General features: G+C 28.9%; 1 protein-coding gene across 1 annotated transcript; it reads left to right on the top strand.

Annotated features, from left to right (window-relative positions):
- LOC125836694 (polygalacturonase-like) lies at nucleotides 1–1,492 on the top strand. The gene is made up of 4 exons (XM_049515908.1): nucleotides 1–429; nucleotides 588–877; nucleotides 969–1,197; nucleotides 1,274–1,492. The coding sequence occupies exons 1-4, from the start codon at nucleotides 1–3 to the stop codon at nucleotides 1,490–1,492; spliced, it is 1,167 nt and encodes a 388-aa protein (XP_049371865.1).
- The last annotated feature ends 13,253 nt before the right edge of the window (nucleotides 1,493–14,745 follow it).

Genomic DNA, 14,745 nt, shown 5'->3' with positions numbered 1-14,745 from the left:
ATGAGTCCCTTAGCAATTTTCTTCCTCTTCTTAATCAACTCATCATTAGCATCAAATACTAATTACAATGTCCAAAATTATGGTGCAAAATCCGATGGAGAAACTGATTCATCAGAAGCCTTTTTGAGTGCGTGGTCAGCAGCCTGTGCTTCTACTAGATCGTCCACTATTTACGTGCCACATGGAAATTACTTGATTCGTAACGCATACTTCAATGGCAAAACATGCCAGAGCAAAGCTATTACTATACGCATTGATGGGACTCTCTTAGCTCCATCTGATTATAATGTCAATAGCGATGACGAAAATTGGATAAAATTTGAAAAGGTCAATGGTGTTTCCATCTATGGTGGAACCTTTGATGGTCAAGGTGCTGGTCTTTGGGCTTGCAAGAACTCCAACAACAAGAATTGCCCTGATGGGACTACGGTTCGTTAAGTTTTGAGAAAAAAATATTTTTCAGTATTTAACATGATGAAATTCCGAAAACAACATACCTAATTAACGTGCCAAAGAAAGAATTGAATATGATCATGTCAAACATGCACAATCATCTCTTTTTAATTTTACATTAAACTTTCTTGCAGGCATTGAGTTTTTACAAATCAAACAACATTATAGTGAGTGGAGTAACCGTACAAAATAGTCAAATGTTTCAAATATTGGTAGACAAGTGTCATAACGTGAAGTTACTAGGAGTAAAGGTATCAGCTCCAGGAAATAGTCCCAACACTGATGGAATTCATGTAAAATTATCATCAGGAGTTAGTATTATGAACTCACAAATTGGTACTGGAGATGATTGTATCTCTATTGGCCCTGGAAATTCTAACTTATGGATTGAAGGCATTGCTTGTGGCCCTGGCCATGGAATAAGGTTTGAAACTTGACATAAAAAAATTTATTTTTATTTTTATTGGTTTATCTTTTCAACTAAAATGTATGTCCAAAACTTGATGTTATTGCAGCATTGGAAGCTTAGGCTGGAAAAAGCAAGAGTTAGGAGTCCAAAATGTGACAATTAAGACTGTAACTTTCAGTGGAACAACAAATGGTGTGAGAGTAAAAACTTGGGCAAGGCCTAGCAATGGATTTGTTAGAAATGTTTTGTTTCAACATATCGTTATGGTTAATGTTAAAAACCCAATCATCATAGATCAAAACTATTGCCCTAATCATGAAAGTTGTCCTCATAAGGTATTGACTGAGAACAAGTTAATTAATTTATCATGTTCCCTTACCTTAATCTAATTATATTATTCATTTTTTATAGGGCTCGGGCGTAAAGATAAGTGACATTACATATCAAGATATACATGGAACATCGGCTACGAAAGTTGCAGTGAAACTTGATTGTAGCAAAAGTAATCCATGTAGCGGCATAACGCTTGAAGATGTGAATCTTAGTTACAATGATCATCCGGCTAAGGCTTCATGTGTTAATGTTAGTGGAAGAGTTTCTGGTTTAGAAAAACCTGCCAATTGTTTATAAAAAAATAGATTAGATAATAATTGATTTGTATAATACCATACATACTTTCACAAGAATGAAACTAAAGTTGTGATTATTAATCATTGAAATGTTAAAAATTCATGTATCAAATATTAATGTTAAATGAAATGTATCACATTCCTATTTTTATGAAAAAGCTACCTAATTTGCCTGGTCAGAGTAAAAAATTACTGTACTACTGTTGGCCCAACTTATAAAATCTACCAAATATGTCCCTAAACTCTGTTTTTCTTATCAATTTATTTATTTATTCTCTCAAATTAACCTCATCTTTATTCACTTGCTCCAGCTTCTACTTTTAAAAAAATGAAATGACTCCAATTAATAATTGCTAGAAACACGTTCAATTTTTCAGTATATTTTTTTCTTTTCTGGTACAAAAAAGACCAATATCTTGAGAAAATAAATATAACATAATTCCTTCCTATATATCTCATAAAGGTATCAAAGTGGGAGGAAAGACGATGAAACAAAAGAGATAAAGAGACTTATGATTTGAAATTTTTAAGTTTGAAATATTTGTGTGTTGTCAATTCTTCTTCAAAATTATTTAGTGAAGCTTAATCCTGAGTTTGAGCTAACAAGTCATGTCTTTACAAAAGAATGCTTGAACACTGTTAAATATTTTTGAAGATTCTACTTCTAATTTATGCTTAATTTGGTATAGACTTGCAAGGACTTATCTTATACCTTAATTACCTCAACCAAAAAAACTAAGGAGAATGACGATTTCACGCCTTAAAGCTAACTGAAGCTTCCCTCTTTCCTGGTCTCCATTACCCCGAAAAATCTTTTTTCATCACTCTCAGTACATGAAGTCGAATAGTAAAGTTTAACCATCTTAAATAGCTTTAAAGTAACACCATTTAATAATAAGCTTCGTCTTTCTCTCTTTGTTTGCATAGCAGGTGGGGTGAAAAACTAAAATTTGAAATTGAAAGTATTATTTATAAATAAACTTTAAATTTATTATTTGGGGGAGTGGGGTGAAAATAAAATTTTGAAGAAAATATTTTTTTAAAAAACAAACATTAATTTTTTATTTTTTTGGGGGGATTGGGGGTAGGGGCTGGCGGGAGGGGTCGGGGTGAGGGTGGGGTAATAAAAATAAAAATTTGAAGTTGAAAAATGTTTTTTTTTTAAATAAGCTTTAAATTTATTTTTTTAACAAAAAAATTGATTTTTTCAAAAAAAAAATTTTAAATTTGAACTTGGAAGAAAGTTTTGAAAAATATTTTCCTTAAGTTTTGAAGGAAAGTCATTTTCCTTGAATTTGAAGAAAATGAGTTGATTTGAAAAATATTTTACCCAATCAAACATGAGAAAAATTAAAAAACATTTTCCTTCATACCAAACACTATGAGTAAAATAATTCTTTTCACCACATTGTTTCACACGTGAGACTTCTTTTGAACTCAAGAAAACAATTATAGACTTCAAACAAACGTTATTGAAATTTGAACCTAATTTATTACGTAATTAAAAAGCTTTTCAGACTCCAACCTATTTTACTTGTTAAAGTTTCGAACTCTACCATCATGTGTTAGGATTGTTCTTGTTTTTGCCCAAGGTACTTTTGTTCAGATATTATTTTCGTACTAAAAAATGACTACTTTTTAATTACATTTGAATTAGTGGCTAAATTTCGTTTATTGGCTCAAAAATTGGCCATTTCGTCAAAGTTGTACATATTAATTCAAAGCATTTTAACTTATATAGCTTTCCCTTCGCTATAGATTTTGAAAGTAAATTTTTCAAAAAAAAATAGAAAACATTATTTGCTTATGATATTTGGTCAATTTTTGGAAATCTATCTTCTGAAAACTTTCAAGTTAGTGGGTGAAATTTTAGAAGTTCAAAAACAATTTCAAATATAATGATGTCTAAACATAACTGTTAATTTTAAAAATTGTTTTTCAACAAACATAATGAACTCATTATTTTGAAAGTATGACTAAGAGTCTGTTTGATATTGTTATTGAGAGGTCAGAAGTGTTTTTTTTAAAAAAAAATAATCAAGTGTTTGGCAAATTCTTAAAATTGCTTTTAAATGAAAGCAAAAGCAATTTTTCTTCTGTTGGGAATAAGCTAAAAATTTCTGTTTTTTTAGAAAAAGAGAAAAATTATTATTTTTAAGACTAAAATATACCTTACATATATACATATTTATCAATATATCTCTTATTAATTAATTAACATATCTCATAAGTTTGATTAATTTTCATTCAAGTATTTTATTTTTTATTTTTATATAATAAAATTTATTTTATTTGTATTCTTAGATTTTTATTTATATTTTATATTGTACATATATCATGTTTTATTTTATAGAATTAAAAATAAATGTAACAACAATAATTTTGTAGAATAAAAAAAAGACAGAAAAAGTAACAATTAAAGATTTAGACGCTCTCAAAAAAGTAACAAATAACAATTTTTTCTTTTCTTAATTTATATATTATTTTATTTTAATTTGAATTTTTTAAAACTTTAGAGTATTATAACAAAACAAAAAAAGGATAATAGCCAAGATTGAATTCAAGAGAATAGTTGACAAATAACAAAAAGATTCTTTTTTTCAATATTTTTCAACAATAAATTATCTATTTATAATATTGATTGAAAAATTGAATAGGTACATTTTAATTATTAAATTAAAAATGTAATTAAAGTTTTTGTATTAGATGTTTAAAATAGTTTTTCTCTATAAAATATTCTTAATATTAAAAACACATTGACACTTGCCACTTTTCGTAATTGACTCTTAAAAACACTTTCTTAAGAAAATTAGTTAAACACAAATTGCTTATCAAAAACACTTTTCAAATGAATTTGATAAACATAAATTGCTTTTTAAAAAAAAATTATTTTTGTAGAAAGCTATTATTATTTTATTTTTTAAAAAAATACTTTTAAAAATTAGCGGTGTCTAAACTAGATTCAGCTCAATCCACTTTTTTTTAGGACACCCAAACCACTCCTCCAAAGTGATGGATAATTTCCAAAGTGGACCCTGGTCCTAGCCATAGAGCTAGGCCTTCTCTGTTTTTCCCGTCAAGTGCATTTCACAATTTCGTGGTAGGCTACATAGTTGTAGTAGAGTTAAAATGAATCGTCTGAGATGAAGTATAATGTGTAATAATTTTAAGATAAAATATATGATTATTTTATCGTGTATTTAATTGAAGGTATTAAATAATTAGACATACTTCACTATTATATTTATTATTATTATTTATATTTTTAAAATATTACGTATCTTATAACTAATTAAGAGTGATACATGTATTAGATACACTAAAATTGGGAAGAGACAAGCGAAACAGAAAGGGAGGCGAACAAGATTTATTATGTATCTCAAATACATATGAATCACACTAGATACACGTGTTTGTATGTATCTGGTGTGATTCGCATGTGCCAAATACATAGAAGAGTGGCTGGGGAAGCGAGTGAGATTAATTTGTTATGTATATATATATAAATTACACCAAATTTTGATTCATGTATCTCAAGATATATGTATCTAGACGTATCTGGATACATCAAAATCTAATAAGATACGTAACATTGCAAATTAGAATGTATATAAGTAATTAGCTCCTAAACTAGTGAAATTTATGTAAGTTTTCCATTATTTATCACATCATGTATACCATAATGATGGAATAAATTATCCCATATATGTAATAAAATAACTTATTCCAAAATAATTTATTCCAAATTAACTTATTCCTAATCAAACTAAGAGCCAAAAACTCGCTGTACTGTAGTACTTGTTAGTTGCTGCAGCCTACAGTTTGCAGCGTGCAAATACATCCAAAACGAATCGTTACACTTTTGTTTGTCGAGGGGGGTTGTTCATTCTCTGTAGTTGTACTGCTATTTTATTTTATTTTATTTTTTCGTTCTAATTTTATGTGACACGAGGAAATTGAAATTTTGTAACCAAAAAAAAAAAAAACCTTGATATATTTATATGACTTTAATCACAATATTACAAGAGGAAGTTTTAGACCTGTTACTTACTATATATAATCTTTTTCTATCTTTGACAAAATCAAATTGATTTTCAGAAACTATTTTGGGCAGTATGCAATTGATTCTCAAAGAGGGATGTTAGAACTTAGACGAGATCTTGTTAGAAAAATTATTTAGATCATATGTAGTTTAAATTAGTTTTCGAAATTTTTTGTCAAAATATTTTTTTATAGATATTATTATATAGTTATAATAAAAAAAATATTAGGTATTAAATAATTATAAAAATACAAATAAAGTAATTAAAATATAGTAAAAATTTAATGAATTGAATTATGACCCATTATTTAGTATATTTTAACTCAAGTAACATTTGGCTTGATCAATTCATTTTGATCCATTCCAACTCAGCTCAATCTGTACAAATGACATATCTAATGAGATTTAATGATTGTTTACCACTTTATCATGAATTCAACTCTACCATAGTTTAGTCTATTTTAACTCAAGTAACATCTCTAATTTACGAGACTAAAAGTATTAGAATAGAATTATTAAATTTTTCAACTTTCACCCTTATAATTAGTACTTTCTCTGTCTTAATTTATTTATGTGACATTTTTGTTGTTTTTTCGAGAGTCAAGTAGTTAAGTTTGACTGAAAATTTGTGCATGGAATCTTCAATTTTTTAAAATAAAATTTATATATTAGTAAACTACGTAAAAAGTACTATAAGTCACAATAATTGATAATTTAAAATATTTAAAAGATCTATAAAAAACTTACCGTCAAAAATAAATTTGTTTGAATCTCGAAATTCGAAAAGTACCACATAAAATGAGTCGGAGGGAGTATAATCTTTGGAAGCTTAAATAAATTTTAAAGATCTAAAATTTTCTTTTTCAAGGTTTATTAATATAAATCAAGGACAAAATAATAAATTTGTTCAATTTATTAATAATTTGTTAATCACAGTGTAAAATTAAAAAAAATTGGGAATAAAGAAGGGAATTTGAAAAGGAGAGAGATTAATTATATGCAAAATAAAAAATAAAAAAGATGAAGATAGAACAGGCAAAATGGTAGAATTAAATGAAATAGAAATTCTCTCTCCTTATGGGTAAAAGAAAAAGAGTGCACGAAAAACATTGAGAGTATTATAGTATATCTCTCTCTCTCTGACCCCCTCTTATATTCCTTTCTCCCTAACTTTCAACTCCAAAAACCAAAAGCAATCATCATGTTTTCTGAATCATCATCACCACCAAAACCTTACTTCTTTCACCGCCGTCATCATTGCTCCCACCACCAAAAATATTTCAAAATACCATCATTATTATCATCACCACCTTCAAATATTACTCGTCAGAAAAAACGTGGTCAACATGATGATGTTTATCTTCATGATGATGATGAAGACGAAGACGAAGATATTAAAATGGAGAGTATATTAATTAGTTACTCTAATTGATTTGGATTATCTCTCCTGATCAATCTCGCAAGAGTTCGAGTGAAACGACTCCTTCTCTTTAAAGTCACTTTTTTCCTTTGTTGGGGAATCAAGCTTCCTGGTCCGATCCCTTTGCTATTTCAAGCAAAGTTATCACTTTTTACTACTAGATCTCGCTCGTTCCATACTCAAAACTTGAAGAAACGTTTTGCTTATTGTTATCTGCAGGTGGGTTTGATAATTATTGTTGTATTTATTTATTTTTTTTCAAAGTTTTTAGGTGTGTGGTGTTAGTGAATAGATCTGTTTTATTTTAATGGTATCCATCTTTTAATTCAATTCTATTTTCAACATAACATAGATGGATCTTTCAATATATCAAGATGAGAAATGAAGGTATTATAATCAAATATCAATTTAGGGTTTCAGTTAATTAGCTGTTGATCATTAAAAAATGGAGTATCACACTAAAGTACCTTGTATATTTGTATGTATTTTTTTTTTTCTATAACGCATGATTACCTTTGCTTAGGCAAAACGTATTTATAATTGTATGAGAAGATCAACAAAGTACGCATACTTTGCGTTCTTAGAGTTTTAGACTTGTTAAATATAATCATATGTATTAGGAAACATTTTTTGGGTTTAGATCTATGATTAAGAAGAAAAAATCACTGGGGTCTTGGTAAATGATTAGTAATTTATTGATGTAGCAAATTACCGAACAGATCGAAATAGTACTAAGCATTCATCTTTGGTAGTAACGATATTCAGCTAGGGTCGTTGAGTAATCGTGATGGGATAGGCAAAGTCATTTTATGAGTTGGAAATCTCAGGATTATTTCATCCCAAATTCTTCGTACAAATGATGGCATAAAATAATTTTGGAATTATCTAATACTTCAAATTTCTTAAATTTTATGCCAAATCAAATGACTCTTCAGTATTGTTGGACTTATTGAGATAATAATGGTAAGAGTCATTGGAATTAGTTCCAAATTTGAACTTTCAGGTGGATAGTTTGGCTTTACGTGTGGTTGGTTGGATTTTTTGCCATTATGTTCATCATTACCCTCATAAGATACCAGCAAACTGAGTGTGTGGATCTATATATGTTGCTGGGATTGCTGTGAGGATCATAATGTAAAATACGTATATGAATATGGGATGCTTGAGTTAATATAAAATTGTAGATGGAGGATTAGGGATATAAGCTAGTACGATAAATACCTGCCCATACTCATTGATCATTTATATTTGTTGAACGTGTGTGATTATCTCAATTAAAAGTTTAAGATGTTATAGAAAATTCACTTTTTAAATTACTTATTACGTATGTTAATTTAGATATTCTTTCACATACTGATTTGATTCTTTTCATGAGTTAAGTATGTAGAATTTTTTTTGATAATAGATGATGTGAGACTCACACATGAACAATATAGCTATTTGATTATCTCAACTTAAAAGCTTAAGTTATTAAAGAAATTGTAGTTTTAAGTTATTTAATGAGAAAAGTATCCAGTCTGGCAGTTCAGAGAAAAAAAATGGAGGAAGTTTCGCAAATAGCCACTAAAAATAACTTAATTAGGCTCCATAGTTATAATTTGTTAAGTAGCTACCTGTTAAAGGGGGGATAGAGACAAGCAAGATTAGGAAAGGAAGGAGAGAGGTGAGCGAGATTGAGAGAGGAAGGAGAGGTGAGCAAGAGAGGGCAGAGAGTGGAGGGAGGTGAATTGTATTTGTATATCGGTCTAATTATATATGTATATCTGTTTGACATTTGTATATATGTAACTGGTATACATATGTGTATAGCTAAATTATAGCTATGCAGACAGTGGCGAATTTACAGCCAAAAAATAGGGCACCCGCACCCGTGGTCTTTTCGTAAAATTAGATATTTTATATGTATATTTTTTAAGATTTTGTATAATATTATATTCTTGCACCCGTACTACAAGAAGTCTAAATGGTCCACATGGTTAGATGTTGAGCTTTTGGCCTTGAGGATTAAGGATCAATTCTCACTTCAATAAATTTTACTTGGTGCACCCATGTTCGAAAAATCCTAAATTCGCCTCTGTATGCAGAGAGGAGTACACAATTATAGCTAAAAAGAGGCTGTAAATGATAATCAATTCAAATTATAATTATTTTAGCTAATTAATTAGTATATATTTATTTATCTGCGTAATTTTTACTCAAAATGTTATAGCTTATAGCCCAACTCATAAAATGTTAGAACGATTTTAGCCCTAAATTTTTTTTCTATTACAAAGTGGCTAAAGCTTCTTTCTCTTCTTTTTTTTTAAAAATAAAAATAAAAATTGGAAATCAAGAAAGAAAAATGGGGATGAGATTACAAGGCGAAGAATCAAACTCTCACCGTTCATCAATATAATTATAGTCTAAATAATCATCAATATATATATTATAATAAGCAAAAATCCTTTTGGTCAGAAAATTTGGCCAGAATGGTAAAATAACATACACTATGTTATTTTACCTTTTAAAACATTTTTATCCTTTTAACTTTAATACCTTTTAATTTAAAAATAGAAAAAAAGATTAATTTATTTTAAAATAAAAAAAATATTATAGACTTTTTAAATTTCTGACCAAATTTTCTGGTCATTTAGCATTACCCTTATAATAATATTCATGCATAAATTATAATATTAGTGTTTCTTGTTCTCTAGTGTCTATTTAGTAGTGTGTCTTTTTCAATAAAGTTGATGCCATTAAATTCAAAAAGTTTTGCTTTTAATGGTACAATGGAGAGAACCATATTGTTTTCCGGATAATGCTAAATGACTAGAAAATTTAGTCAGAATTTAATTAGAAATTTAAAAAAATTATAATATCATTTTTATTTTAAAATAAACTGATCTTTTTTTCATTTTTTAATTAAAAGGTATTAAAATTAAAAATATTTAAAAAGTAAAATAACAGAGCTAAAATATCATTATGGCCAAAAGGATTTTTCCATGTTTTCCATATATATACCATCATATCTTTGTAATTCGTTTTTCTGCTTCTTTCCCTTTTACGAGATGTGAGAGTACTGTTTGTTATGAAAACTTTTCAAATTCTTTTTGGATTTTTTTTTCATTTTGCTTAAATTAACTTTAAATTGTATTTGATTTGAAACGTTCAAAATTTTGTTATCACTTTTATAAAAAAATAAATCCAAAATTATCCTGATTTTTTTATTCTCTAAAAAAATAATTGATGTTTCTATACCAAACACATTCTAAGGGATCATTTGGTTGGGAATAAGTTATTTTGGGATTAATTATTTCAGAATAAATTATTTCATCATGTATATGAATTATCTTATTCCATCACTAAGATATAAATGACAGGATAAATAATTCAAGGATTACATAATACCTCCAACCAAACACAAGGTAAAATAATCCTGCATTTTGTCTCAAGATTATTATATCTTATACCTCAAACTAATCGACTCCTAGGGTATTATTCTATACGAATTTCTATACCAAACACACCTTTGGTATAGAAACAAAATTATTTTTTTCTAGAGATTAAAAAAATGGATAATTTTGATTTATTTTTTATATATATAATATTATTTCAAATACAATTTTAGGTTGAATTTCAAATAAAATGAAAATCATTTCGAAAATTTAGTTATGGAATTTATTAATAATTTTAAACTAATTTTTATAATTCATCCTTAATTCATAATTAAATAAATTAATAAAAATTTTTTTACTACTATTAAACTGCAAATAAGTAATAATTTCTTATTTCCTAGTCCTGATTGTAACTCACTACTCATCATCATTACCTAGCTTATGTCTCCCTACTGTTGACCAGCTTTTTCTCTTTTACACTTCACACCGTTCATGTACACGTCAAAAGATTAATATTGATGTACTTATAACGGTGTCGAAAATATTTACTATATAGTAATTAAATCAAATTTGCAAGGTAAACAGTTAGATCTCCATGATAAATAATACTCAATCGTACGTCTAGCTAGCTATTAAATTTAATGATGATTAATTTTTTATATATCATTAATTAAATTTTGTTTGCGATGTTTAGTTGTTTATATATCATCTTTTAGTTTTATGCTTGTGTATTTTGTGAATTGAGATGGATAAGTTTCTAGCGAAATTCAATCATTCTCAAGCAAATTCTAGTACGATTGTCAATCATTCTATCTTATAGATGACCTTAATTTGGATTCACTTGAAACCGATCCAGGAAAAAGAATACTAATTGCTCACTATAACTCTCGAATAAAGAATGAAGTGAAGAAATATTATATTCAAAAAGGGCCTTGTCAATCTCACATGGATTTATATCCTCCAATTGAAATTGGAAGAAGAATGCGCCAATTTTGTAAGATTCTGTCAATTGTCTATGTTATTCAACTCTAAGAACTTCATTAAAGAGTTTCATTATAGAGAGCAAGCACCAAGATTCCAGGATAAAAAATTTCCTCCAAAAAATAATTAATGTTCTTCCTCAAGCTCAAGATAAAACCAAGTTTCCACAAAAGTTTTTAGTCTAATAGCTTCATAATTAGGTATGTAAGGCTATCATAGTCTTGGACTAGTTCGTTCTCACACCCTACATCTACTTCCAAATCAGTAAAATAATATTCTAGGGTTATATCCTTAGATTTGAGTATACTTGAGATGAGTTGAAGTAGAGTGAGGCCTCCTTGCTTCTGGAGGACTCTAGTTTTGTGAGTTATTAATATTAGTTTTAGAGAAGTTGTGGGTCTTGTCATGACACTCATATTTATGCAATGGAGGCTTCAAAGATAGAAAGTTTTGGTGAATCTTTCAGTTTCAGAGATTTTCTTTAAGACTTATGTTTAATACTCAGTATACTCAAAGAGTTTTGAGATTTAATACAATGTTGATTTAGCATTTCTTTCAGTTTTATGCTTGTATATTTTGTGAATTGAGGTGGATAAGTTTCTTGCGAAATTTAATCATTCTCAAGCAAGTTCTAGTACGAATGTCAATCGTTCTATCTTATAGATGACCTTAATTTGGATTTACTTGAAGTCGATCCAAGAAAAAGAATACCAATTTCTCACTATAACGTAACCCTCAAATAAATGATGAAGTGAGAAAATATTATATTCAAAAAGGGCCTTGTCAACCTCACATGGTTTCATATCCTCCAATTGAAATTGGAAGAAGAATGCTCCAATTTTGTAAGATTCTGACAATTGGCTATGTTATTCCACTCTAAGAACTTCATAAAAGAGTTTCATTATCGAGAGCAAGCACCAAGATTCCACGATCAAAGGTTTACTCCAAAAAAAAAAACTAATGTTCTTCCTCAAGCTCAAGATAAAATCAAGTCTCCACAAAAGTTATTAGTCGAATATATAGCATCATTATCAGGTATGTAAGGCTATCATAGTCTTGAACTAGTTCGTTCTCACACCCTACATCTACTTTCAAATCAGTAAAATAGTATTTTAGGGTTATATCCTTAGATTTGAGTATTCTTGAGATGAGTTGATGTAGAGTGAGGCCTTCTTGCTTCTTGAGGACTCCAGTTTTGTGAGTTATTAATATTAGTTTGTGAGAAGTGGTGGGTATTGTCCCAACACTCATCTTTATGTAGTAGAGGCTACAAAGATTGAAACTTTTGGAGAGTCTTTCAGTTTCAGAGATTTTCTTTAAGACTTATGTTTAATACTCAGTATACTTAGAGAGTTTTGAGATTTAATACAATGTTGATTTAGTATTTCTTTTAGTTTTATGCTTGTGTATTTTGTGAATTGAGATGGATAAGTTTCTAGCGAAATTTAATCATTCTCAAGCAAGTTCTAGTACGAATGTCAATCATTCTATCTTATAGATGACCTTAATTTGGATTCACTTGAAGACGATCCAGGAAAAAGAATATCAATTGCTCACTTTAACCCTCGAATAAAAGATGAAGTGAGGAAACATTATATTCAAAAAGGGCATTGCCAACCTCACATAGATTCATATCCTCCAACTGAAATTGGAAGACGAATATGCCAATTTTGTAAGATTCTGTCAATTGTCTATGATTTCCACTCTAAGAAATTCATAAAAGAGTTTCATTATCGAGAGCAAGCACCAAGATTCCAGGATCAAAGGTTTCCTCCGGAAAAAAAAAACTAATGTTCTTCCTCAAGCTCAAGATAAAATCAAGTCTCCACAAAAGTTTTTAGTCTAATAGCTTCATTATAAGGTATGTAAGGCTATCATAGTCTTGGACTAGTTCGTTCTCACACCCTACATCTACTTTCAAATCAGAAAAATAGTATTCTAGGGTTATATCCTTAGATTTGAGTATTCTTGAGATGAGTTGATGTTCGTAGAGTGACGCCTACTTGCTTCTGGAGGACTCTAGTTTTGTGAGCTATTAATATTAGTTTTTGAGAAGTCGTGGGTCTTGTCCCAACACTCATCTTTACGCGGTAGAGGCTTCAAAGATAGAAAGTTTTGGAGAGACTTTTGTTTAAGAGATTTTCTTTAAGACTTATGTTTAATACTCAATATACTCAGAGAGTTTTGAAATTTAAGACAATTTTGATTTAGCATTTCTTTCAGTTTTATGCTTGTGTATTTTGTGAATTCAGATGGATAACTTTCTTGCGAATTTAATCATTATCAAGCAAGTTCTAGTACGAATATGCTTGTGTATTTTGTGAATTGAGATGGATAAGTTTCTTGCGAAATTTAATCATTCTCAAGCAAGTTCTAGTAGGAATGTCAATCGTTCTATTTTATAGATAACCTTAATTTGGATTCACTTGAAGCCGATCTAGGAAAAAGAATACTAATTGCTCACTATAACCCTCGAATAAAAGATGAAGTGATGAAACATTATATTCAAAATGGGTCTTGTCAACCTCACATGGATTCATATCCTCCAACTGAAATTGGAAGAAGAATGCGCCAATTTTGTAAGATTCTGTCAATTGTCTATGTTATTCCACTCTAAGAACTTCATAAAAGAGTTTCATTATCGAGAGTAAGCACCAATATTCCAGGATCAATGGTTTCTTTAAAAAGAATCTAATGTTCTTTCTCAAGCTCAAGATAAAATCAAGTCTCCACAAAAGTTTTTAGTCTAATAGCTTCATTATCAGGTATGTAAGCCTATCATAGTCTTGGACAAGTTCGTTCTCACACCCTACATCTACTTTCAAAATAAGTAAAATAGTATTTTAGGGTTATATCCTTAGATTTGAGTATTCTTGTGAAGAGTTGATGTAAAGTGAGGCCTCCTTGCTTTTGGAGGACTCCAGTTTTGTGAGTTATTAATATTAGTTTTTGAGAAGTCGTGGGTCTTGCCCCGACACTCATCTTTATGCAGTAGAGGCTTCAAAGAGAGAAAATTTTGGGGAGTCTTTCAGTTTCAGAGATTTTCATTAAGACTTATGTTTAATACTTAATATACTCATAGAGTTTTGAGATTTAATACAATGTTGATTTAGTATTTCTTTCAGTTTTATGCTTGTGTATTTTGTGAATTGAGATGGATAAATTTCTTGCGAAATTTAATCATTCTCAAGCAAGTTCTAGTACGAATGTCAATCGTTCTATCTTATAGATGACCTTAATTTGGATTTACTTGAAGTCGATCCAAGAAAAAGAATACCAATTTCTCACTATAACGTAACCCTCAAATAAAGGATGAAGTGAGAAAATATTATATTCAAAAAGGGCCTTGTCAACCTCACATGGTTTCATATCCTCCAATTGAAATTGGAAGAAGAATGCTCCAATTTTGTATGATTCTGACAATTGTCTATGTTATT

Source organism: Solanum verrucosum, unplaced genomic scaffold, assembly GCF_900185275.1.
Source record: "Solanum verrucosum unplaced genomic scaffold, falcon-dt-bn FXZP01000278.1, whole genome shotgun sequence".
In the NCBI taxonomy this organism is placed as follows: Eukaryota; Viridiplantae; Streptophyta; class Magnoliopsida; order Solanales; family Solanaceae; genus Solanum; species Solanum verrucosum.
Note: the sequence above shows the minus strand (reverse complement) of the source record. Positions and strands in the feature narration are given on the sequence as shown.